A 27,971-nucleotide genomic window follows, 5' to 3' on the forward strand; every position below is an offset into this window, starting at 1 on the left:
AAGACCATTTTGAACTGTCTGTACAACATTCTGGAAAAAGGAGTGAACAGTAAGATGAGTCTCCTTACAATGCTAAATTATTCTGGTAAAGATGAAGACCAACTGCAAAGAACTGCAGAACTTCAACGAAGTATCAAGTAATGTACTTGCCAAAAGATGGAAGAAATGTATGTAAAAATAAATTCATCCAGTGGAAAAAAAAAACAAACAAAAAAAACACAAAATTAATGTCACATGGGCTTTAAGATAACCTTTACTACTCAGGAACATAATCTTGAGGTTATATATTCACATAACCATCAATTCAGTGCTCAACAGAGGTTTAAAAAGTCAATCATTAGGATTTATTATAAGGGCATTTTTATGCTAATGTACAGTCGAAGGTCTCCCTGAATGCTGAACACAATTTCTAGTTCTGCCTACGAGAAGGGTAACAGAAATTGAAGAAAAGTCCAGAAAATCACAATGAAGATATCAAACCTACAGAAAGCTTCTATTTTAGAAACAATTAAGTAGCCATGGACTTAACAGGACAAGATAAAAGTTTATAAAGTCACAGCTTGCTGAAGATTAGCCATAGTGTGATTGTTTACCAACTCTTCCAACCAAAAAAAAAAAAAAAAAAGTAGGATGGGATTAAGAAACTATCATATAACAGTAAACAAACACAAGGCTGTGTTTTTCACAGAGCACAGTTCAGCTATGGGTCTCTCTGCTATAGGATACGAAGAACAACAGAATTTTGTAATAAGAAAAGCAACGAGACATATTCATGGACCTTTTCTGCTCCACCGAGAACAGCTTGGAGGGGATAGGTAAAAGACACATCTGGAACCTAGAAGTCGTTTAACTGCTGGAGGCTGGGAAAGTATACCAGGAGAAGCATCTTACAAGCTCATGCTGCTCTCACACAGTGCTTTGCTGGCCACCTTCCTCCTGGCTGGCCACCTTCAGAGAAAAGATACTTTGCTAGTTGGATATTTGGACTGATCTTGTGTTCCTGTTATTGCGAATTATCCAGAAGTCCAGCTAGCCCTGGTGGTCTATTTAGAAGAATAATATTTTTAATCACACAAACTTTTATTTTGGAAGTTGCCGGTAAAGCATTTAGAGATGTTGTATGAATCCAAAACAAATTCAATCGATTATGTACTCTACCCTACCAACATTATGAAACATTTGCCTGTAAACTGAGTCAGCCCAGTGGCAAGACAACTGAATTCACAATTATTAATTTATATTGTGACAGATATCAAGTAATTTTTATTTTAAATGAAATTTGACAGCAATTATTTGTATTGGCTACTACAAAGATAAGGGAAACCACACCAAACTTACCTGCTTTTGGACAGCACTTGTGTAACGAAGTTCTAAAAAAAAGTTAACCTCCTTAACCAACACAGTGTTTTTCTCTCATAACTGATTTCAAAGCAAACACTAATTCCCAGAAAACAAAAAATGTGAAAATCATACTAAGAAAAAAGCCTTTCTAAAAGTATTTGATATATTACTGTATTCTTTATTATAATTCAAATCAGAAAAAATACTTTGCAGAAAGTTATTAAAAATTAAAATTGGAACAAGCAGTAACAAATTTAGAAAAAATGTGAATTTCAAAATCATTCATGTTCTGTTTTAATTACAGGGAAAGTAGACTGTATTTTAAATTCCAGATTCACTGTAAGAAAAGATGTCACATATCTAGAATATTAAAAATGATATACCTACTTGTCAGTGATTCTCCTCCAGAGCTGTGCACCTGCAATTGTGAGAATATAAGATGACACACAATGCACTAAAACAGAAATCACATATAGGTTTTTCTTCTTTATTCATAAGCAATGTGCAGATTTAGGACAAAATGAATAAGGAATTCTCCCTAACATTTAAAACCAAAGTAACAGTTCTCAGAAAAAGTCTTTTCTGTAAATTTAACATACCAGTTTAAAATGTTAATGAAAAAAATACCGTATTATGTTGTTATATTTTCATGTGGAAGAAGATAACCAACATAACTTTTGCTTTACAGCTACAAACCGGCAAACAGTTTCTACACTACTTATGACTCTGTAATAGTCTTGCCATCTAGTGGCTGGCTGGAAGTGTGAAGTAGCCCTACAGAAGTGTTATCCTGAGAAGAATTTCTTCTGCTGTTTGGAGTGACACCGATTGTCACTACAACAAGATTTCTATTCTTAGGTTCAATAACCTAACTGTTCATGAACTTTGTGTACAATACCACTGAAGGCAATATATTTAACTGTAGTAAAATAATCATTCTCTAATCATAAAGCTGGGAACAGAGGTCTTCCTGACCTCACCTCTATGATGAACAGTTGAATAATCACATAGAAGCAAGACTGAAAGAGAAATGAAGAGGGGATGGTAGCTTGGTCAATACTGGTACATCTTGGATTTGCTCAATACAAAAATATTAATCAGTAATGACAGCTAAGATTTACTTGTGTAAATAACCACCTTCCAGCTGGTGAGGTATTCAACATTAGAGGTGATTTATACAACACAGCCTAAAAATCAAATCACGCTAAGCTTTTTAAATTAGCCTCTAAGTTTGCATCACTCAAGCAGGAAACAATGGTAATGGAGACTCCACAGAAGGCAGTGACAACAAAAACATTTCTCAAAAAGGTTATGAATAACTACTGTAACTTAGCAACATTTTTGACTGTGGAGGTCAAAAATGAAATGCTAGTAACGTTGCAGAGGAGTACTGTGATTCTCTGATACTTATTTCCTGCTTTCCTTTGCATTTTTTTCAAACACTGCACCGCATTCAACATCAAAGAAAAAGCAAAATAAGCCACTTCAAAAAATCTTCCTAGCAACAAGAAATACACATTGACGAACAACCTTTTGCCAGAGAATTTTCAAGATGGTAATGAAGTATGGGGAAAAAAAAAAAGTTAAAACAATACAACAACACAAAAAACATCCCCTTTTAATTTGGTAGTACTTAGATAAGACTGTACACACTGGAAACTGAACACTCCATAAACTAGAAAAAAAATACTGTTTCACTTATTTAAACTGTGAGGAAGATAGGTTATTTCACAATCCTTTTACAAAGTTGACCAATTTATATTAGATCTCCACAACTTTTCAACAGTGATCTAATTAGAGTAATGTCAGAAGTAGAAACTTTTAGGAAAACTTTGTATTTTAGATAATAATGGATTTTGAGATCTAGTAGATAAGATACAAGAGTGACTGTTCATTGATACTGGTTATACTCATACTGAAACAAATCTCATAATGCCCTGTCTCTAAAATATATCAGAACTTTACTACAAATGGTAGTAGATCATTGTAGATTATGTCATTTCACTCAGAAATTAGCTAATATTTTTGCAATAATCCTAGTATCATAATGTTAAAGAGGATTTAGTAAAGGAGTTGTGGGTGTTTAAGCAAGGAACTCTATCAGTATACTGACCTACCTTTTATCCTAGATAAGACCAAATCCTTTATTATCTGAAGAACTAGCACTCCAAGTATTATGAGAGAAGTCAGATGATACACTCTCCAAGGGGTCAGAGCAACAAACCTAGAATGTTAAGAAGAAATAAACACTGAATACTTGTAAATTTATTGGAAGTATACACATAATGACACCTGTTATTAGTATAGAAAATAAAAAGAAAAATAAGACTGATATTATAGTAGTTGAATTTAGTTTGTCCCCACAACATTTTCACAGAAAGTAAACAATGAGAGCTCCAAGCATGACAGTCTCATTCATAGAATCTGTTGTTGATAAAAGTGTGAACAAAAATCTAAGCACAGAGGAAGTATACAAACCTGAATATTTTCATTATTGCATAAGAAGCATTACTATTTAAATAACTTAAGGTTATAGTAAAAATATTTGTCTTGACATAACAGCTTTCTTTTTATTCACATATAATGGTTTAATATTTTCTTGTGTTTTCTAGAGGACCTCAGTTCGCATCAAATTTTTATACAAATGATTCTTCCAAATGCAAAGATGAGGTAGAACTGTACAATTCAAGGCACAATACTCAAACCTCATATTGAGCTTTTGTTCTTCATTACAAAAAAAAAAATTACAGTGTGTCTAGTCAAGTCAAAAAGCCCTAGACTCATGATGTATGATTTATAATCTCATGCTCTACTGACTTTACTGTCTAGGTGTGTCCGGCTTAACACTTCTGTCTAACATTCAACTAAGTAAAAGAAGTAATTTATCGGTTTGTTTCAAGCGCTTTAAGCCAGAGATCTGATTACAAACAATGAGTGTATTATGATCATTTTCAAGGTAAGAGCAAAAAAGGTTAACTTCAAAACAAATAAATAACTGAAGCTGAGGATAGTCAAAAATAAGAAGTCATCTAAGGGGCAGTGGGTCAAATAAGAATACCAACAGAAACGAAATCATATAAAGCAGAGAGGTTTCCAAGAAACTGATTTGTAAACAGGGCATTTGGCCTCCCACCTAGTTGCTGCAGCAGTTTTCCTACAGAAAAGAGGGGAAAGGAAATGAAAAGAAGCAAGTATAGGCACTGGATGAAGCCAAGGAACACCCTTTGAGCACACCAGGACTTTTACAAAGAAAATTGCCTTCTAGGTGTTTCTACCATAAAAAGCATATCCAGCACTTGTGAAAAACTGCTCAAGTATTCCTTGAAATCCTGAGAAAATAGGATTGCATCAAGGAAAATCTCTATGCCACTAATTTTCACGCTTAATACAATTCACAGAAACTCAAAGCCCTATCACCCTGACCAGACCAGGATATGTCTTCCAATACAAACAGCTAACTTATTCTGAAGGGTTTCTACATCTATACAAAGTATTAATTATTATTCTATGGGAACAATATATATGTGTGTATATATATATTTTTTTTTTTTTTTCCTCAATTCAGTACCTCTACAATTTCAGCCAGCTCAAGAAAACCAAGAGATGCTTACAGACAAGATGTTGACAAGCTTTTTCAAAACTGCCCAAGCCTAGCTCTCATTAGATCAAATAATAATCTTCAATATTAAACATCCTTGATTTTGTTTAAGGGTGAAGTTCAACTGCACTGAAGATTAAATCTAATCTATTTTTTCACTTACTAACAAGAGAAAAAAGCGGAGGGGTGGAGATCAGACACCGTGAAGAAAAGTAAACTAAAGTATTTTAAATGTGATTTCTAGATGCCTAAAGTTTGTAACAAATCCAGACCTTTAAGCTGCATGGCCTTAATACCATGACTATTCTACAGGTTCTTCATGGTGCTTGTACATTAAGGTTTCCTAGGATCAAACAGTATGTTCTGACTTAATAATTAACATTGGGCCATCCTCTGTGGGTGAAAGAAATACATCAGTACTGAAGTTTATGCATGTTTCCACACATGCATAAATGCATACACAGTTTACTACTTCTTAAAGTAAGATGTTTACTATCTTTCAATGAATATATAGAGCGTTTGACCTACTTTGCAGTCGCAACTAAGCCATACTCATAGTTTCACTGCAATCACAGCTGTCACCTGCAGTTAAAAACAGTTGTACTAATGTAGACGAGGATTAGTAAAAAAGGATTAGCAAGGTAGCGTGCTGTCTGAAAGACGCTTCCAAGTCATGTCACTTTATGCTCTCAATACTGCGGTTTTTCTGCTCCACAGCTTTTGGGGAAAAGAAACAACAATGTCTAATATTTGGAGCAGCTAATGTAGTAGCCAAGCAAAGGCTCTTCACTTACTTGGAAAGCTTTGAATTGTTCTGACTGGACTTCCAGTGCATTAGCATTATTAGTTGTCACAACCCTCCCTCCATTGTTTCATTAATTTAGACTGCAGTGTTTGCAAGAAAGTCTCTCTCTCGGAAATTCATTCACAGCCACCATGTATCAGCCCTCAGGTGCTCTACCAATACAGATTAGAAAAGCTGCAAGCCATATGTCAGACAACTCTGACGCACATCCTCGAATCCATTACCAGTCAATGGCTGACAATGTCCTCCCTATTTTTTTGGTAGGTATCTACCTTCAGCTTACCAAAATGTTAGTCCATGCTGGGTATCTATGCTTTTTGTGCAGCAATGGGGAAAGGATTTCATACCAGGATATGAAAACCATGTATTACATGTATGCTAATGGTGTAGGGATTCAAAATTCTTGAAGGAATTATCAACATGATGCATAGCAACCAGATTAACAAAAAAGTCGTACTTTTGCTTATTATTAGGAATTAGGTTTGGGGTTCCCTCCCCCACCCTTTTTTTTTTTTTTTGTAATTAGAATTTACTTGAGTATTTCTAAAACACAAGCATTCCTGACAAAACTGGAAGGCACCAGAATGACATCACCACATATTGCAAAAAAATACTTGTTTAGTAAAACAACAGCTACACTTACTTAAGAAGCTTTTATGCTTTTTTTTAAAATCAGTAAACAACACAGGCTGAAGTTCAATTTCTTCTACTGAAAAAACATGCTGTTACAAGTGGTGTGGAAAATAACCATTCCCAGAGACAGATTTGTTCCCTCGTGAAATTCTGCACTATTTTGATAGTGATAGCTTTTTCAGAAAGCAAAGGCTAGAACAATGCATAGAATTATGCATTTTACATAACGACTTCAGTAGTTAACAACAGGGTAGCCTGCATGTCAACGTTGCCAGGGACTGCTGCAGGCAGCGTGGGACTTCTTAAAACCAGCCACGAGGTGCTACAGGACTCAGGCCCCCACACTGGTTGAAAAAGGCATCCCTAGGACATGAGAGGCCTTCACTCTGGCAGAGCTCCAGAGGCAGGAAACAGCCACCTGGTTTGGGGGCTGCAAGAAATGCCTCAAGCCTCTCCCCTGGGCGGATGGCAACAGCGATTTCACCTGGAGATGGTCGCTGGTTGGCATACAGAGCAGCCAAATGAAAGACCTACTGGAAGCAGTAAGCAGGGACAGACCGTCAGGGAAGTACGATCTCCAGAATCTGTTTGGGTAAGCACCCGAGCGACTTGATCTAACTGGACCTACTTTGGGCAGGTTGGACCAGCTGACCTCCTGTTGTCCTTCCAACCCACATCCTTCTATGACTCTACAAACAGGTGATTTATACGGTATCTGCAGAGATCTTGCAGAGGCACCAACTCAAATCCAGCATTCCAAAGCAGGAAGGCCAAGCAGACCTTGAGCAGTGGATGGAGATCCCCACGATGGGAGAGGCTGGAAGCCTGGGACTTCTGGCAGCAGAGGAAAGGTTCCTTCTCTGCCCTTCGAGTTGAACTTGCAGAATCAGTACCATACCATGCTGTAATAGCCAATACAGGGAAAACACCTGTGGTAAAGGAGGCCTCAAAACCAGCTGGGCCTGAAGACAGCACTCAGACCAAGAGGAAGCAGAAACTGTTAAGGGGTTAAAGATCATCTTCTGCAGGGAATGGAAGCAGACAGCTGCTGAAAAAACATACTGTCATGAGAGGCTCACTGCTTGCCAATGGCCTGGATTTGAGGTCTTGCTAAGGCTTACCTGGTTTGACTACTGTTTGTTGTTGTTCATGCATGTGGGCACAACTGGTACTGTCAAGGAACAGCAGAAAAAAAAAAAAAAAAAAAAAAAAACAAAGGACTGCAGAGCTCTAGAGATGAATATAGGGGACCCAGGTGTTGTTCCCATCAGTTCTGTAGGTTAAAAAGTTGCCCTTTGTCTGATCAAGCCTTTGGTTAGTTTATTACTAACACTACACAGGGAATGGGGGGGGGGGGTTTGGTTGAGTACACTAGAGGCAACAGCTGAAAGAAAATGAAATTGATGAAATTCAAAGGCAAAAGTCCTGCACCTGGTACAGACCAACCTCCTGCATCTGACTGGCTGAGGGGATACTCTGTGGAAAAGGACATGCAGGTCCTGAGTGACAGTAGGTTTAGCCAGCATGAACTGTGCACGCTGGCAGTGATGAAAGCTAACAATGTATCAGGCTGCATCTGCAGGAGTTCAGGCACAGCACAGGTGGTGAGCAATTCCCCTTTACACAGCAGTCATGAAATTACATCTAGAATACTTTGCTTGGTTTTGGGTCTCCCAAAACATGAAAGACATCAGTGATGAGGAGCAAATTTAGCAAACAACCACCAAGATGGAGTTGGGGGTGAGGGAGGGGAGGAGCTGGAGCACTTGCGTTGTGTGAAAAAAAATGAGGAACCTGGTCTTGCTCAGCCTGGAAAAAGGTGGCTTTGTAGAGGAGACGTAATAGCAGCTTTCCAGTATAGCAGCTTTTCCAGCACAAAGTCATTTTCTTAAACCCCACAGTGCAACTTCTCTGAAAGTATGACTGCTCCTGCTCTTACAGAGAACTGCCCAACACTGTTCCAGAAAGAAGCCCATAGTGATGGTATGTAGATAAGGATTATTACTTTCATATTAATCATCTGTGTTCTGGAAATACTAAAATGCAGTATCTATAAATATTAAAATCCAAATGCACAAATATTCAATGCATTTAAAATCCAAAACTCAGTATTTTTCCTGTTGTTCCGTTAGCGCATTTAGGTCTGAGCTGAAGTATTTCCTGATCAGGAATTATGGCGCAAAAATCCTTTCCCCATTGCTGCACAAAAAGCATAGACACCCACTTATAGTAGAAAAAGTTACGCTTACTGTTTTTGCAAAATATCCAGTTTGTATTTGCTCTTATTATATTGTACTGGGTCTGGCTGGGATGTTAACTTTCCCTGCAGTAGCCCATACAGTGCTGTGCTCTGCACTTGCAGCTAGAACAGCAGTGGTATCACACCAGTGTTGTGTCTACTGCTGAGCAGTGCTGGCACAGCATCAGGACTCTCTTTAACCCTGCTAGGGGGTGGGCAAAAAAGTAAGAAAGTGAGAAAGGAACATCACCAGGGCAGCTGACCTAAACCAACCAAAGGGATAGTCCATACCATGGGATGTCCAAAGGTGGAAAAAGGAAGAAGAGGGAAGGAGTGGGCTCTCGTGAAAACGTCGGTCCTCCTCCCGAACACTGGCTATGTGCATTGAGGCCCTGCTTCAAGGACGTGGTCAAGCATCGCTCATTTATGGGGAGCAGAGAGTAATTTCTTTCCTCTGCACTTCCACATAGCCTTTCTTTGTTGTTTCTTTTTTTTCTTTTTTCTTTTTCCCTTCCTCCCTCCCTTTTCCCCTTTTCCTTTCGTTTTCCCTTTAGTTAAATTGTTCAATTAATAATAATTATTAAGGAAAGATCATTATTTTTCACTTTAATTAAATTATCCTTATCTCAACCTGTGAGTTGTTCTTTACTTTACTTCTTCCCCTCCTCATCTAAGGAGGGGGCGTGAGAGAGCAGTTGTGGTGTTTAGCTGACTAGCATGGTAAAACCACCCACATACATGTATGTGGTATTTAACTGTTAATCTGCAAGTCTGCAAGATACCACAAAAGGCTGTGGTATAGCAGGTTCCCTGCTGTAGAGAGGAAAACATATCACATATAACAAAATACATTTGAGAATATACTGTCAAAAATTTTAGAATGAACAAAGTCTTTATAAATCCTAACAACACTCTTAACCCCTACAAAAAGCCTAAGTTGTTGAAAAAAATATTTCAAGAAAACACTACAAATATTTACTCCAGAACTCCCATTTTGCAAAGAAATCACAGCATATTAATCCAAATTTACAATAGCCACACTGCCACTTCCAGTGTCTGGCAGCTTGAACATAAATAGCCATGTGTCTGTTTAGCCAAAACATGTAGATTACTGTAATGGACTGTTTCTTAGAATATATACATTAAAAAGTTTAAAAATACCTTTCATTTAGTGGAGAAAAGTAAAAGCCACTGTAGAGATATGAACTAGGAAGAAACACCTTTTTCTCTTTTTCTGTAAGTATGCCACTCCAGAATGTAGATATATAATACTTTAATAAAATATTACAACAGGAATAGGATGAAGAACTGGAAAGTAGCCGATTCATGACTTATAAGCTAACCCAACTGTTTGGCACTATCCTGTGGAAAAAGACTAAAAATTCTATCATTAAATACATAAAAAAAGTCAAAAGAAAACAACAAGAAAAAACAGAAGTGGCATGACTACTATTCTAAAGCTTGTCACATTCCCTTTAATTATTTCTTTGTTAAAGACAATACAGTAATCTACCTTTTGTTCAAGAAGCTTATTTGCCAGGTTTTATTCAACAGATTAGGATTGTAATTGTTCAGCCAGAAAGCACAAATCAAATCAACCAACCTGGATAGCTCTTTCTCTAGAAAACCTTGTATAATTTTAGGAATAAAGATTTGGGAATAATGAGATAACTTGTCATAAGAAATAGATTGCCACAAACTCAAGCTGTTTTAACTTTGACAGCCACACTTAGAAGTGATGGTTCTCTCTGAGGTTTGTGAGCAGGCTGCAGTACCAAAGGCAAAGGCTGCTAAACACTTCTGAAGAATTATGTGATTATTACCTAAAGGTTAGCAACACACAGGATAAAAATCCAAATTGCATATTCTCTCTACCCCAACTAGAAGAAACAACGTTTTTAGCTTATAAATAGGTACAAATAAAAATGAAAATAGTATTCTTCTCTAAGCAAAAAATGAGAAAAAAAAAACACACTATAAAACGCTTTCCATTTAATCATCAAAGATAAACCTGCTTATAAGTGGTAAACTTTGGAAGCATATTGGTGATTTGGGAAATATGAACAAGTCAATAATAAAGTGCCTCACTACAAAATTATCTCACACTCTTTGCAGGAAAACCTCTTGGGAAAAGCAAGTTAGAATTATGTTTGAACATTTGTAGCTTGCAGATCATATTTTCTCTAACCAATTGCATTCAAATAGGTATTTGAAATAAAAAGATTAAGAAGGTGGAAACTTAAGTAACCTAAACACCATACCTTCTGAGTCTATCAGGACATCAAACGCTACTGCTACTTCAGCGAAAATGGGCTATTTCCATTAGTTAAAAATTATTCTGAATCAAACACAAAATCAAAGAGCCTGGCTTCCTTTATTTTTGTACAAACATGCCCAGATCACCTTAATTAACCTATACTCTGGGAAAGCACTGAAGAAATCTTAATTCCATTTTGTTATACAGTAGCAGCAGTTTGATGTTAAAACAATCCACCTCTACCACGCTGCCCTAAAATGTCATTTTCTTTAATGCTCTCATTAGTCCTGTAACATCTACCAAGGAGCATAACATATCCCCCTAAAACTTCCATTCTTCTCCAAATTCTACGTATTATTTGGAAAGTCTCATTATTTTCAGTTAATACATGCAAAAAAATATTTCTCTCTCACAACAACTGTGCTAGACACAGAATTTATTAGTTTCGCCAGGCCAGAAATACCCAAGCCATGTTACAATTCTGCCATTCTGCTTTGTTTGGGATTTCCATATTCTGGAAAGTCCTCATCCTGGATTTGATCCTAAATTGTTCAGTAAAACTTGCTTTCCCTCAGTGCCTCAATTATCCTATTCAATTTCTTTTCTGATAGATTCTGTTTTCTTCTGAGTGGTTGAAAAAATGCTGTGAACTGCCCAGCTTTTTATGTAATGCAGCTTGGCTCGTAAACAATGTCAATTTTCATTCTTGCAAACTAACCTCTCAGCCAAAGCTATGCAAACTGTTACTAAAAAGCTGTTCAGTTAATGGCTTTATTTTTTTTCTTAACTAAATTTAGCTTTCTGTTCCACTCTACCTCCAAAACCCTCAAAAGTTAATGTGTGTTGAAAAAGTGAACATAAGCTTAAAACTGCTTGGGTGAAAACAAGTAGCCCCTAAAACTAAATCATGACTTGTATTGCCACCGAAATTGTAACTTCACTTCTGGGAAAGTGTAAGACTGAGAGGAAAAGGGATTCTGAAACAGCTGAATTACTGTGTAAGCCGATTAAAGCAATAGGGCATAAGCCACTGATACTTGCAATTTCAATAACTGGACTCATCAAAAATCCAGAGCCGTTTAAGTGAAATTAAAAGCCAAATTTAGATAGCCAATAGAGACAATACAGAGTGTCTGTGAATTTCCTGCTAATGGCAGCTGGTGGCTGTTGGTAATGAGTGGTTTGGATAGAAAAAAGCCACGGGATCCTTGTACAAGTACTAAGTGAGTCATCATTAAAGACAGCACCACACAAACTGCTGGGGAAAACAGCCACTAACCTCACAACCCGCAGGTAGTACTGCTACGCCAACTGAAAAACACCAAGGATCACCACATCGGCCTTCTAGGAACAACATCACTAGTATAAGGAGACTTCCTACAACAGACAAAACCAGGAAAATGGCGTTTCGTAAGCAGTGAAATTCCTAAGGCTCAGAATGCCCTGATGCCTGAGATGTCCTGTTGCTGAGGGCTACCTCCTGAGTGGTACCTATGCTCAATTTTGAGAATAGATAGAAATTTACAATCACCTTTCTCAGACGCTTAAAATGGAACATCATAACCTTGCTATACCAAACACACAGTTATGGATAGCCAGAAACTGGCCTATCCAGGAGCCTTTATTAAAAAAAAAAAAAAAAAAAAAAAAAATCTTATAACAAAGAATAGAAATCCAGGTGTTGAATATACCGTGTATACACACTGCTATAGACCTGTTGAAACCTTGCTTTATAGGTAGTGGCACTACAGTTTGTGTGCAAACACCTGAAAGAAATGTTTAGCCCAGCACTATTTTCCTACTTTAAAAGGATAAATTAAGAAATGAAAAAGATGTTGAGATCTCTCCATGGTAAAACATTATTGTTGCCAAGCCAGGATTCCAAATAAGAAAAACTTTAATAGCAAGTCTTAAAGAAAATTGGATAGTTACTAAAACACAGACCAGACAGTAACAACAAAACAAACCTGTGAACTTTGAATGTGTTTTGGTTACTAATACTTAAATAGCAGTTAGATTTTATACCTGGAATAACTTTACTAGCAGTCTTTATCTGAAGCAATGCAAATGGCTACTTAAGATACAAGAAATCTGCTTTGTTTCTTGATTAATTTGTTCTTCCATAAAAATCAAAACATCCATCAGGTCTAAGACACAACCCCAAAATTTGAGTATGGATGGCAAAAGATACTATTTTAATGGCACAATTTGGCCAGCTTTCCTGTCTTTAAACCAAGGAACGATAGCTGTCTTTTACATAGTCAATCTAGTCGGTTCATCCAGTACAAAATCATCTAATGTTGTTAACAAGAGATCTGTAGTAACATACAATTTGTATATCTGAAAGTGTAGAAAAATCCTCAAAGAAAATTTGGATTTGGGCCAGCAATGAGAACAGCAAACAGGATACAGCAATACAATGCAATAAATCTTTCCACAAGGAGACAGATCTACTAGATCCTAGCCTTTTTACTGTCACTGTTACCAAGAAACCCTATAGAAATCTGTGATTTGAGTAATCAGTGGATATACACAACTGATGCATCTAAGGATGGACTTGCAGACATTAAGGTATGATGTTAAAAATGCACAAACCATCTGCAAACTACAAAAGACATATGACAATATAGGATTACTGAAAATAAACCTGCCCCCTGGATCTCATAAAAAATATTTGACAGACTGAGAGAATAAAAATGAAATTATTTTATCCACCACCAACCCCTCCCATACACGCACAAAAAGGCAATAATTAAGCTAGGATAGTAGATTAAAATCTAACATTGACTCTTAATACTTCACTTTCAATCTCAGGTGTGATTTTAGATATCCATTGCCTAACACTTGGAATGCCTAGCCTCAGCTTCTGGCAACAGCAGTTTGCCTGCACATGGGAAGAAGCACTCCTTTTTTCTGTACTATATGTATAAAATAAGAAAAATGCCACATTCTCTTCTTTTTTTTTTTTTTTTTTTTTTTTTTTATTTTCTTAGGTGGCATTTTGACTTCAGTCCATAAACTAACTACAGCAGGAACAATCCAAATCACACATCAGATAAGTAGATGCTAAATAATACATATTTAACCCGTGTTCATTTTAAATATCTTCCATTGAGGGCATTTGTGGGGGAGTTTAAAGCTGTTCACAGTGAACAAATAATGGTGTGATAAGTGATGGCTCCTTTTTCAATCAGGAGATTTGTTTCTACTTCAATTGTCAGCCTTGTTTCATTTTTTTTTTATTTTTTTATTTTTTTACAAAACATTAGTTCACTAAATATATAGCAGTACATATCAAAGCTGAATTTTATTATAAATATGTGATATTTGTTTATCCTTAAAAATATTAAAGTAAAGCATATTGTACTAGCTTTTGCTAGGTTAGAAGTTTTGTGCAGTCTTTTACATTAGGAATTTCCAAGGAAACTAAAAAATATTAGAATACAGTAATGCCCAGACCAAGAACCTCCTGAAGTCATGCTCAAAACCACATTGCTTTAAGCCTTTTAAAACAGCCCATCATTATTTATTTGCCATGTTCAAAAATGAAGGAATTTTGGAAAACAGAATGAAATTAAATTAGTAAATTTATTGCACCTACAAGCAAGTTATTTCAGTAGAAAACACTGAAAATGCTTTTATATAGTACCACGGTTTAAAGATTTTTCATGGGAAAGAGCTTACATTCAAATATATTAACAAAAGATCTTGTGGCAAAACATCATAAAAATAGTTATCCCTCAGCATCTCGTACTGCAAGGGGTTTTGAATGACGTACATAGGTTCAAGAGCTAATCTAATGGAGGGGAAGCATTGCCCTACCAAAACTAATGGGGTTGGAGGAAGGAACTATGATCACTCTTCTGACATTTGGAAAGAAGCACAAGTAAACTTCATCTCCCCTTCCTCCCTCTCCCGCCAGTACTGCTGCTGATCCAGAAGCAGCTCCCTGTCCTTCTGGCCAATCTCGTTTCTCAGCTTTGAGGAACAGAGATGAGAGGCCCTGCACACTGGGAACGCAACGCCCCTGCACAGGGACAGGGATGCTTCCAGGCACAGGGCACGGGTGCGTGTGGCAGTAACTGAGGGGCCCTTCTTCGGCCTCGAGGCCTGGCAGTGCAAAGCCCTGTGAGGAGAGGCTGAGTCACGGCAAACCCAGACGGCCAGCTGCATCTCCAGAGAGGAGAGCAGAAGCAGCAACCACACTGCACTGCAAATCCATGATGCCAATACTAAAGCAGGGAAACGCGAGGCTAGCTTTAAGCGAGCGTTTCATTTTCTAAGTGTTAGATTTCACAGGCTAGCTAACAGGACCATTCCTGATGTCCTTCTGTCTCAAAACACGGAGCTTTACCAGCCAAAACGTTACTGCAGTCTTCCCTGATTCGTTCCCACCGTTCAGATCCTGTGGCACCAGGACAGAGAGCTTCCTGGTGAGCGACAACAATGCCCCCCAAAAAAAGGTCAGCACAAGGACTGCTTTTGTTTTCATTCTGACAATAAAAAAAGTAGAGTGAGCTACACATTTTGATAAAATAACATCAAATACTGGCAACTTAGCAAGCTGCCAGCAGGACTACCACAAGAGATTTTCTGTACGTGTTATATACTACACGCATTATACACTTTGCTTATGATCAAAGTCACACAAAAGAATGGCAAACAGATGCCCAGTAGCTTGAGATACAGAACTGAACAAATCCTGTCAAACACTGGCTCTGATAAAATCAAGAGCAATCTCAAAGAAACATAAAGCATTATGACCCTTCCACATCGCTGAATGAGCAGATGAAGTCCGAAGCCGGAAGAGCAGTACCATGTAACCTTCCCACTGAAAAGGCTTACCAAAGATACTTAAGAGCAAGACTGATAATAAAAGGCAACTTAAATTAGACATCACGTGTGCTGCTCCTGGGATTAAAGAGGATAAAATGTTTTCAAAAATATTTGCACAGAGAGACTTTCACGTGCAACACAAAGCTTCAGGAAGTTCTCTTCCCATGATCGCGTGTTTAAACATCAGGCTGTCAGGGTTACAGAGAATTAAGTGGAGTTTGCCATTAATCCACCTCTTTGGTCGTTTGCCTCTCATTCGTTTGAGAGGAAAGGGGGCAGTTTTAGCCACAGGAGAGGACACAGTTCAGTCTCAAAGTCTCAGCTGTAACGTTAGATGGAGTCCTGGTACACAGACTGTTCCATGCAAACGGGTGGGCATACAGCAACATTTTAGATGAGAAAATTGAAGGCATCGCCAGCAGCTACAATGGGGGGAAAGTTCTGAAGCAATTTCACAGTGAAAGGCAAGTGGTCTGCTAGGGGAACGAACAGAAGGCTCGCTGCAAACACAACAACGACGCCACCCCGATGCAACCCGAGCAGAAAAAGTTTATCCAAGAGACAGAGCACAGGTGCCCTGCAGCAGGACTCGCAGCATGGCTAGAAGGAACCTCGCAGCTCACCCGACTGCACAAAGCTGCACAAAGGCTCCCAAAACGCGGCCCCCACCCCCTTGGGGACCCCAGGCAGCGCGGCGCGGCCCCCCCGCCCAGGCGCGGCCGCCTCCCCACGCACCAGAAGAGCAGGTTGGCGCAGACGAAGCCGCCCAGGCTGCGCAGGGGCCGCTCCCAGCTGAGCGCCGCCGCGATGCAGCAGCCCAGCGCCAGCCCCGTCTCGCCCAGCAGCGCCGCCCCGGCCCCGCCCGGCACCTCGGCAACCGGCACCGGCCCCGCCGCCTGCCGCCGAGCCTCCGCCCGCTGCCGCCCGCCGCCGCCGTCGCTCTCCCCGCCCGCCTCCGGCTGCCGGCGCTCCTCGCTCGCCATGGCTGAGGCTGAGGCGGCGGCGGCCGGGCTGCGGCTGCCAGGGGACGCCACCGGCGGCAGCCACCGGGGGCCTGAGGGAGGGAGAGAGGCGGGGCCGGGGCGCGGCCGTTACCCGCCGCCAACCGCCGCCAACCGCCGCCGGTGACGTCACCGCAGGCACGGGAGGCGGCGGCAGGTGGAGCGCGGGGCGCGCCTGCGCGGGGCCGGTGCATGGGGGGGGGGGGGGCGGCGACGGGGGGGGCCGTTAGGGGCGGTGGGCGGGGAGGCGGTTTAACAGTCCGTGGGAGTGAAATTAGGGTCCTACGGCAAGGAGGGAGAAATAAAGAAAGAAAGGAGCACAAATAGGGGAGCCTCTACTGTCATTATCTAATTATTATTATTTATGTTTTTTTTCCAGGCCGTTTTAGGATGGTTTGTGGTGTGTTGTAGCGAACGCTGCCCGTAACGCTGCCCAACCTCCCTCAGCCCAGCCGGTGGCGGCTGGCTGCCGCTTGCCAGCACTCAGTTATTTCGGACATGTGCGCTGTCCTATTCAGGACTTAAGTCTAGCGAGCTCCAAACAGCCATTAGATAAGCTTGGAAAGCAGTCGGGTGTTTTCACGCACTTTTAAAGCCAGCATGGGATGGTTAGCCACAAGTAGCGCGCTCTGCTTAAAATGTCCAAATATGGGTTAGGTCTTAGTTTGGGCTTAGTTTGGGCTTAGTTTGTACTTAGGTCTTAGTTTGTACTGAATTTGTGAAATGTTGATAACAGCTTTACAAACCTGTGGCCCTAAGGATAACAGCCATGGCAGATACTAGGTAATTCACCCTTTCCAATATTCATTGTTTTAAATTTATTATTTTTTTTTTTCGGAAACATTTGAGTATGATCGTGTGCCTGTGCATTTGCACTGTACAGAGCACTCCCTTCCATTCAGTCTGTCCCAGGAGCTGCAGGATCCCTCTGCCCCCAGAAAAGGGGGGTGGTGAGAGGTTGTTTCAGAGACTGTAGGCATAGACTATAGATGTGAGCACAGTTTCAGATTTTGATTAAACTTGCTTCTGTTCTACATTACAGACACTGCTTTTCTGACCTATACCATAAAGGGTATGAATGGAAATTAGCGAAAAGCTTATCCAGAATAGTTTTTGTAATTTAGCTAATGGAAAAAATGCTTCACGTATTGGCAGGTGACAGCTTTTCTTTTTCACTGTAGACAGTTATTGGGCTGGATTTATGACTGAACTTACTGAAAGCACTGTGTGAGAGAATAGATGGATCATTCATTGGTGACCATTGGAAGATTAAATGTTGAATGTAACAGTATGTATGTTCCCTGCCTTTGATCTGTCTGTAATTTGATGTTTTGTCTGCCAGGGTTTGAAAGGTTTGTGTGCTGTTTGTGCTGGGAAGATCTAGGACTAGTACCCAGTGAACAGTTGTGTGTATGAGCTGTAATGTGCAGAATGAGATTAGAGAGTGCATTTCTGGTGTCAGGGACTGCAATGTAAATGATGGATGAAGCCTGTGGAGAAAGCTTTCTAAATGGCTGTGTCAATGGAGCTTACAGCTATCAAAGCATTCTAATGCTTCTGAAATATGTTTTAAAATTCTGATGTCAGCATAGAGAAATGTTGTTAATGTCAGTATTTCAGCTCAAAATGTTATGATTGAAACAACAATGAAAGCATCTTCAGTGGAAAATGCATAACTCGATAACGGTAGACAAACTTACCAAGTTTTTTTTTTTTTTAAATGTGGAGGTTGGTTCCCGAATATGCTGACCTATGAGGAGCTGCTTTTGGAACTGATGTATTAAAAATGATTATTCTGTGGGGAAAAAATATATACATGTACAGAGTAATTTTCCTTCGTAACCAAATTGGTTATTTTTTCACCAATTAGAAAGTAACTGAATAAAAAAAAAAGGGGGGGGGGGTTATTGTGACAGTTAGAATTCACACATTCAACCAATCTGATACATTCAAAACTTTTATGACCATCTCTTTAATTGCTTGGGTAATGGCTCCTCTTTATACAAGGTGTCGCTATGTTGTCAAATCTCACATCTGGTAGAAGATTTTAGGTGCAACTGAGGAGTATTTCTGATCTAGCAGCTGGGCCAGAAGGCTGTTTCCAGTCTAAAATGTTGAATACGACCACCAAGTAATTCCAACGGTTTGTCACATACAATTATATTAATCATTTTAAAACCAATGAAAAGTTGAATTAGGTTGAGGACAAAAGGAAGATAAATGCATTTAATTAAAGAACATTTATTAAATAGTGAATGTATATTAAGCCTGCAGTTTGGCAAAAGAAAAAGAAATATCGATGTTTATATTTGCCTCTAGAGATCTCTCTCTGTTGTTTGGATTAAGGTGTGGATTCTGTTTTTCTTTATATTGCACTTCATTGATATTACCTGTTTGTGTGTGTGTGTGTGGTAATACAAAAATCTGCCAGATGTGATTTAAAGCTGTTAAATGTTCAACACTAAAGCAGATATTAAGTGTTCTAACTAAGAAGTCTGAAGATCTTTTCTGTTTCTCAGTATAGCCTTCATGCAACAGGAAAAGGAGGACTGAGGGTGGAATGCGACTTTCAACGTGTTTTTCATTATCAGCTACAGATGTCCATAGTTTCTGAAACAGCACAAAAATCCCTGTCCTATATTTTCTGATTTGTTTCTTTTTAGTAGTTTAAGTTGATATTTATTAGTGTGGGTTCTTCTCAGAAGTGGAGACAATAAAAGTAGAAGAAGTAGACTACAGAAGAACTGAGTAAGTATATATATAATGCTTTGTTCATCTTTTCAATTCTCTCCCAGCCTCCAACTGTCTTCTGGTCAGAAAATTTCTTGAGCCCAGTATGGCTTGCTTATTTAGTAATTCCCTACTGGGTTTCTCTTCCAAATGCTCCTAGAGTAGCTCCTTGAATTCATGTTCTTAGACACAACAGTATCCTTTATCAAGGAGTTACACAGGTCTGCTACCTGCTGTGTAGATTCACCCCACACCCCTTTTAAAAAACAAACAAACAAACAAAAAGAAAAAAAAAACCCTTGCTTCCTATCTGTTTTATGTCATCACAGGGCCACAGAATAAGTTAGTTTGGAAGCAATGTCTGGGAGACAGTCGGTCTGCATTCTTACTCAACAGTTACGTCAGGTCACTCCCTGTCATGCCCAGCTTAGTTCTGAACGTTTGTGAGGATTGGAGATACTACAGCATGCTCTGGGCTGCCTGTTCCAGTGTTTGACCACCTTCATTGTGAAGAATACTTTTTTCACAAAGAATTTCCTATTCAAAATTTCTCATGCTGCAGTTTTTGTTCTCTACCTCTTTATTTGCTGTGCATCATCTAAGAGGAGGAGGACTGCTCTGTCCCATAACCATACACTACATACTTTGCATGTAGATCATAGGATCATAGAATGGTTTGGGTTGGAAGAGACCTTGAAGATCATCATCTAGATCCCCATTCACCTTCTGTCCTCCAGAGTGAACAAGCCCAGCTCTCTCAGTCCCTCCTTCTACATCACATGCTGCAGGCCCTTGACCTTCCATGGGCCCTCTGGGCTCATTACAGGATGTCAGCGGGTGTCTTGTTTTGGTAGCCTGGAACTGAACATAGTGTTCCACGTGTGGTCTCACACATGGTAGAAAGAGGAGAAGAACCACTTCCCTTGTCCTGTTTATGACCCGTAGTTAGTGCATGATTATGGACTCTGTATCCTGTCATCACCATGCCACTTCCTACCTTGCCTCTGTTTTGAGGCTGAAGAGTCATGTTTTAGTCATTCTTCATACAGTAGCAGTTCTATGGCAGTGCTCATCCTTGTTGCCCATCTCTGAAAATTTCCCAGTTCTGGTATATTCTTCTTGTGCAGTTCTAGTCACATCATCACTGCATTCAAAGTGGTGTATTGTAGGGTAATGGATTTAGGTTTCCTAGCACTGCTCTAAAGTGTGCTGATGTGCCTTTGGTAATAATTTCTAGCATCTGATTTTGTTTTTTAAAACTGGTTCCAAATACTGAGTCGGTATTTTCCAGAAACTACTACACTGTCACTATTTTGTCTCTTAGTGATAACAATCAGTTCAGAACTTGTTGTTGTACAGTTGGATCTGGGATTGGGTTTCCCCCCACATCCCCTGCCTCTGCAGAACCCCTGCAGAACTTCACTGGTGGTCTCCTCTCTATGTTGAGAGTGGACCATTTCCTCTTATTGTCTGTTCCCTATCTTACAGCCAACTATTCTTCCACATCAGAACTTCACTTCTTTTGTGGTTTCATAGCTTTCCTAAAGCCTTAGGCGATGAGTTTTGCCAAAAGCTTTTTGGAAATCCACATGAAATAGTTTTCCCTCATGCACAGGTCATTAAGGCCATCAAAGAACTCCAACACAGAGCTTTATTGTACAGTCTGTACTGCCTCTCCCCAGTAGATTATATTTCTCCAGGTGTCCACTAGTTATGTTGTTTATTTTAATATTCCCTAATTAACATTAAAAGCCTTTAGTTCCCTGGATCACTTGAACTCTTTTTAAAGACTGGTGTCATACATGATGTTGATATACATAGCATGCACCTTTCTTTACTTCTGCTTCTGCCTGAAGCTTCATGAATGCTTTTGTGGACTTTCTCAGTGTTTACTTACCTCTGATATCTTTTATAGTTGCAGTTTAAGAGTAGAATAAGTTCCGAATTAATAACAGCCAAACAGTTTTTCTCCTTTTATGCGCACCCTCTTAACCTTTCAGCCTCCAAAAGGTGTCTCCTCTATTGTGGGGTATTGTTGAAACTACATCCCAAACTGTTTTTTTTTGTTGTTGTTGTTTGTTTGTTTTTTGGCTTGAATATGTCATAATGTTAAACAGGAAAATGTTAAAATTTGTCCTACATAATGTACCACACAGTTAATGTCTGTCTCACCTTTCAAAATATTTTACTTAGAAGTTTGTGTATCTGTTAGAGTGGCAGGCACTAACTGTCCTACTGCACTTTCATTCCCTGAGCAGTGTTTTAAATACACAGCATCCACTTCATTATTCCAGGTCTTGGGGTTCAGTACAGTGTATTTTGGTTGTTGAAACTAACTAATAGCTAAAGGAAATGCAGGGAAATTCAGAGACATAATTGCTAGAGTCTGCGAGAACATCAGTCACCTTCCAGAAATGCTTTTAGAGACTGCCCTCTGCTGTTTCTCTCAACTGTCAGCTTTGCTGCTTGCTTTTTTTTTTTTTTTTTTTCTTCGTGAGTAAAAGTATTTTTAAGTTTTGTGTGTCAAATGCAGCATAGTATATCTTGTCCAAAATTATATTCTACCTTTAAACAGCTTTAGTCACTAAAGTTGTTTGGTACTGTATGAAGATTGTATGTTGCTTTTTCTTACTGTCTCCTCATTTTTACTTCTCATGTGATCTAATAAATTTGTGATTAACTTTCCTTATCTAAAGAAGGACAATTTATGGGAGAAGTTAATTAAAACACAAACCTTAACACTTTGTTATCAGCAGGATTATGGTGTTTAGAATGCTTGTGCTGCCTCCGCTGGCTTTTTCAAGTTACACTAACCTGGAAAAGAGAGTACTGGCTGGGAATGAAGAGATCTTCACTCCAGTATTCCCATTGTCCTGTTGCATGAGAAGATTGTATTGTCTCCTTGTGTCTTCTTGACCTGTTTTTTGTCTTTTCTGTTTGATTGAAGTCTTTACAGATTGAAGTCTTTACTGGCCTTATAATGTGTGTTTGCAGAGTGCCAAACCTAATAAGCAGGGTGCAATGTCAAACAGATTTCCCAGGTACTTTCCCAATATAAATAATGAAAACCATGAGAACTTGTAATTTACAAATCAAAGCTGTGGTTGATTTCTAAAACAAATCTTAAGAAAAGTCTGTGCTTGCAAAAGCTTGTAAGCAGCCTTAAAATGAAATGCTTGGTTGTCTGAGGTTATGAGACTGCTTAGGGGATACATAATTATGCCGGATTGTAGTAGACAATGTTAGCTGATAGGATGAAATGAAAACTTGGTTCTTTTAACACCATGTCTGCATAGATGTATATTTATGGGAAGAAATACATTAATATGCATAGCATGCTAAGCAAAATAAAAGCTTCCCAATTCAGACTTCTCAAAAATACTCGTGTTACCCTGGAATGTTTCTGTTGGGCAGCTGGAATTCATGTGACTTACTGGCCTTGTAAGTTAAAACTACCAAGTGGTACAAGATTAAAAAATAAATAAATAAAAAATTGACAATGTTATGATATGAGTGTCGATGCTGCTTCTTATCCAGAAATGTTAGTATTTGGTAGTGTTTTTTTCTCGCCACTAGGTTATGCTGCTTCTTAATGCTGGTGAACTCAAAGCTTTAACAGTAGAATCCAATAGTGAAGTAATATATGGAAGAACCATGCTTATTGTTCAGTTTTAGTTTTTCCTGTAATAGAGATGTTGGTCGGGATGCTCTGATAGCCCTGTTTTGTGGTTCCGCTCGAGTGGGCAGCCGAGCTCCACCACAGCTGCTCACTCCCCCTCCTCAAAAAGGAACGGGGAGAAAATATGATGAAAAGGGCTCAAAGGTTGAGATAAGGACAAGAAGATCACACAATAATTATTGTAATGGGCCAAACAGACTCGGCATAGGGAGATAGTAAGATTTATTGCTCATTACTAACAAGCTAGAGAAGTGAGAAACAAAGAAAAGAAACCAAAAGCACCTTCCCCCCCCCATCCACCCTCTTCCACCTCCTCCCCCCAAGGGGAATGGGGGAATGGGGGTTATGGTCAGTCTACAGTGCTTCTTCTTGGCCACTCGCGTCCCCTGTGCTGTGGGGTCCCACCCACGGGATGCAGTCCTTGATGAACTGATCCAGCATGGGCTTCCCACAGGCAGCAGCTCTTCCAGAACTGCTCCAGATATGGGTCCATACCACGGGGTCCATCCCTCAGGAGAAAACTGCTCCAACCTGGCTCCCCCACGGGCAGCAGCTCCTGCCAGGTCACCTGCTCCTGCGTGGGCTCCTCTCCACGGGCTACAGGTCCGGCCTGGAATCTGCTCCGGCAGGGGTCTTCCACAGGCGGCAGCCTCCGTCGGTGCAGGTCCACCTGCTCCACCGTGGTCTCCTCCATGGGCTGCAGCGTGGAGCCCTGCTCCACCGTGGTACTCCATGGGCTGCAGGGGGACATCCTGCTTCACCATGGTCCTCACCACAGGCCGCAGGGGACTTCTGCTCCGGCGCCTGGAGCACCTCTCCCCCTCCTTCTACACTGACCTTGGCGCCTGCAAGGCTGTTCCTCACTCCTCTCACTCTCCCAGCTGCTGTGTGGCGCAGCGTTTTTTCCCTGTCTTAAATATGCTCTCACAGAGGCGCAAACAACATCACTTATTGGCTCAGCTCAGGTCAGCTGTGGGGCCCTTACCAAACATGGGGCAGCTTCTAGACCCTTCTCACAGAAACCACCCCTATGGCCCCCTGCTACCAAAACCTTGCCACGTAAACCCACTACACCCTGCAACAGATACTCCATTTTGCATGGTTAATACGTGTGAGAGCAATGGTCAATGTTCCTTTCTCAAATGTAGTGTTCTCTGAATCTGGGTTTTGCAGAATTGAGCTAGTGTAATGGTGTACATATCAACATTTTTGAGTTGTTGATGTGGCATTAGATGGTTGCTTGGATAATACAAACTGATCAACTTTAAGTTAGAAAGGAAGTATCTTTGATATAATAGTCTAGGACCTGAGACAAAGGAATTTCTGAAAGAAAATGCATGTTCACAGGCTCAGAAGCTATGGTCAAAGCCCATTAAGAAACCAGTTAAGACAAATGTTTTTGGCTCAGAAATTGTACTGTACAGCCTTCTCATAAAATATTTATGCAAAATTTTACAGGTGTTATTCAACACTAAAATATGTTGCTGTTCTTGTCTGGTTAATCATGATGTGGAAGATTAATAACTTTAATCGATTTTCATAGTTCTAATTCTGGACGTAATTACATTAACCTCTTATATAGCATTGGCTGTTTGAATGTGTGTGGGAAGGAGTCAATAATGACATTATAGGTTTAACTGCACTCTTTGGTCAACTCTGCCTGAGAGCAGGCCAAGCAGGCTAGGACCCTCTCTGACTCTGATAATTGTTAAGAATTTATGAAACAGGTAAGCTAATAAAAGGGGGAGTGTGATTAGTAAGGCAGAATCAAAATCACTGGGAATCAGCAAATTTGTACATTAGTGTCTTGGCTTTATTTGTAAGAAACGTGACTGAAGCAAAAATAATTAGTACCGTGGTAAAACCATACAATGTCTCAGACACTGGGAGAGGAAAGTAATTAGTTGAATTTGATTGTAATGTTGACTTTGTTCATGAACTGACTTTTTACACATAAGCTGTATGTGTGAGCAGTTCTATGAAGCTCAGATGTTTGACAGTGCTTTTTTAAAAAATGTAATTCAGGAGGTCAAGACTCTTATTAGGTGTTTGCTTGCAATGTGAGTTTAACTGGAATTAGTAACTCAGTAATTTGAAAGAAGCGGGTGAAGTCCTGTCAACATACTGCAAACGTCTGTCTCTGCAATCTCACCCACCCTGCAGCCGTGTGTCGAGGTAGTTGTGCCAACTGCACCATTGGTAGCTGTATCCCTCTGTCTGAGGGAGTGAAATGCAGTGGGTTTCTAGGGCTGGACACCATACAGGATTAGATATAGTCAAGACAGTGCTGTCATATTTGCTTGGTACTCTTCCATATTTGCTTCACAGAGCTGTAAATGATGATGTGGGGTATAAATGCTGTGAGAACTAGTCTGCACGCAAGAAATTCCCACTCTTCTGCCCGAGTTGCTGTAATGCAGGGCTTATGCCAGGATGACTTTCCGTTCTGTAGGCCATTTGGAGTTTGTGCTGGTGCAAACCTGCATGTACCTGCTCTTACAGCTGTATGTCTCAGAAACACGGGGATTGAAACCTAGGTTTCTGATGCAACACCTTTTGGATGAAGCAATTTCCTGTGCCTAACTTGTATAATTAAGTTTATTAAGGCTTCTGGCACCCTTACAGATGGATGTATTTCTGTTATAAGGCTCAAGGAAAGCGCTTGTTAGACTGAAGCCTGAGGACACGGCCAGCTTTAAGGGCGTTAGGATAGGGGTGTGCTAATAGGATAATGTACGACTGTATTTCCCTTGCAGCTGCTGCCTTACCCTGCCGATTACCTGGGCGTATTCCTAGGCTTGACCGAGCAGCTTTTGCCCTGGCGGGGTCTGGCAGCCCATCTCTCCAGTGGGGTCATGAGCCTTTTCTCACTGCGGCCTATGTGACCAGGCAGTCAGCAGACTTGGAGGGCGACGTTTCTGCCCAAAGAGATTTTGTCAGGCTCTGTCCAGCCATGCAGTAACTGGCCCCTTTGTGGCAGTGCTCCTGATGTGACCTGCAGCAGAGCACCCTGCAGCCGGCCCACAAGAGGCATGGGTACCCCATGGCCACCAGCTGGTGGGGTGCTGGCAGCAGCACTGGCCTGTCCGCTGGGGAGTGGCAGGCAAGAACTGCTCGTACCTCTCCCCAGGAGCAGGATGGCTTCAAATCCTGAAGACCACAAAATACACAGTAAAGTTCCCCATCTCTCCAGAAGGACTGGACCTAGTTTGTTCTAGACTCCTTTAGCTGGTTAATAGTCAGTAGCTTATGATGTCTGATGCATTCAACCTGGAGCAACCAGGAATGCACTGTCAGGCCTCAGAAAGTACAGGAACTTACTGGAGAGAAGAGGAGCCTTATGCAATGTTTACTTGTGCTCCACCACTGAGTTACCAAAAAAGAAGCTGGAAGACTGGGGATACAACTTGGCAGAGGAGAACTGCCCATACCCCTTTCCTTTCTCTTCTTTCCTCAAGTAGTAGTCCTCTTAAAAAAAAAAGTTAAGCGATCTTGTAACACCTGAGATAGCTTTCTTTTTTTGTGTGTCTTAGTTTTCTGATGGCATGCACTGAAGGACAAAGTTTAACTGGATTTGACTTTGAACTCCAAGGTTTCAGGCAGAAGCACATGCTTAGTTCTTTAGAACCAAACATTAAGACAACACGGTGGAGTAGCTGCAGTCCTATATCTGTCCAGAAGTACAGCTCACCTCTTGGAAGTAGTGGTAGGCTTCTCCAATGTTTGTTGTGTTGGAAAAAAAAAATATTTCAATACAAATATAAAAATGTAGTCTGATTTATGAGAGCAGCTCCTCTTCTTTGTGCAGATAAGCTCAACTGCTACTGTAACAGTAGAAATCATAAGCAGGAGAGAATTTCTGGCTTTAGTAAGAAATTTCTTGCGTTCTTGGGATGTCTTCACTGAACGAAAATAATTTCCAAGGCTGGGTTATTGCCTAAATGCATGTTTAAGTATTTTATAATTTCAGGAACATTAAAATTTCAAACCTAGGCTTATCTATTATGTGATATTGATTATTAATAATAATAAAACAAAACAAAACCAACCAAACAAAATTTTTTATAACTGTACATTCTTTTGGATATTAACAATTACAAATTTTATTTGCCTCCACAGCAGTAACTGAGATTTGTGTGGAAGATTGGTGGAATTCGCATGAAGAGAAACTCTTAGAGGCAGTGACTGCTGCTTCTGTGGATTGACTAAGAGTAAATACCCCTCCTAATGGTTGATGGCATCCACAAGTCAGTTAGGAAGTAAATGAATTGGGACTGGAGAACTGGCTTTGGCTTCTCAAGGCTATAACCCTCAACAAGACTGTCACTTTATTTTTATTTTTTAACCACCTATTAATGATGATGTTGTTTGTGAACATGCTCAGAGAAGTCCCTGCCACAGCACTTAAACAAAACTAAACCCTCTTGCAACACTGGCTGAAATTTGTTTTTTATGTTATTCCAGGGATGTCTTGCTAAAATCAGCTGAGTTCTTTCTAAATAACTTGTATATGGGAAAAATCAGAACTGTTAGTCACTAGTACTGTGTGTGCAAAATATACACAATATTGTGTTTGTACAGATAATATATACAGTACAATATGACTAACAATTCATATACAGGCACATCCTGGAGTTACAGTTCTCTCATTTTCTTTTTTTCCTTAGGTAAGTTCCTCTTTGCTAGGGGAAGGGGGGGCATGAAATATGGGGAAAAATTTAGTACTATCATTATTAACAAGCGTGTCTCTGACAGAGTGACTGAAATTATTTGCCAGTTCAGGCAAATTTGAGGATTCCTCATAGGATTTCTCATGTCCCTGTAGCATATTGTCCTGGTTTCAGTTAGGACA

General features: G+C 40.0%; 1 protein-coding gene across 1 annotated transcript; it reads right to left on the minus strand.

Annotated features, from left to right (window-relative positions):
* Positions 1–1,724: 1,724 nt before the first annotated feature.
* LOC311206356 (reticulophagy regulator 1-like) lies at positions 1,725–16,753 on the minus strand (the record flags this gene model as incomplete). The annotated part of the gene is made up of 3 exons (XM_084281636.1): positions 16,445–16,753; positions 3,459–3,565; positions 1,725–1,759 (listed from the first exon to the last, which is right to left on the minus strand). The coding sequence occupies exons 1-3, from the start codon at positions 16,690–16,692 to the stop codon at positions 1,725–1,727; spliced, it is 390 nt and encodes a 129-aa protein (XP_084137762.1). The 5' UTR covers positions 16,693–16,753.
* Positions 16,754–27,971: the final 11,218 nt, after the last annotated feature.

The sequence above is a fragment of the Netta rufina genome (genome assembly GCF_964035555.1).
Source record: "Netta rufina genome assembly, chromosome: 2".
In the NCBI taxonomy this organism is placed as follows: Eukaryota; Metazoa; Chordata; class Aves; order Anseriformes; family Anatidae; genus Netta; species Netta rufina.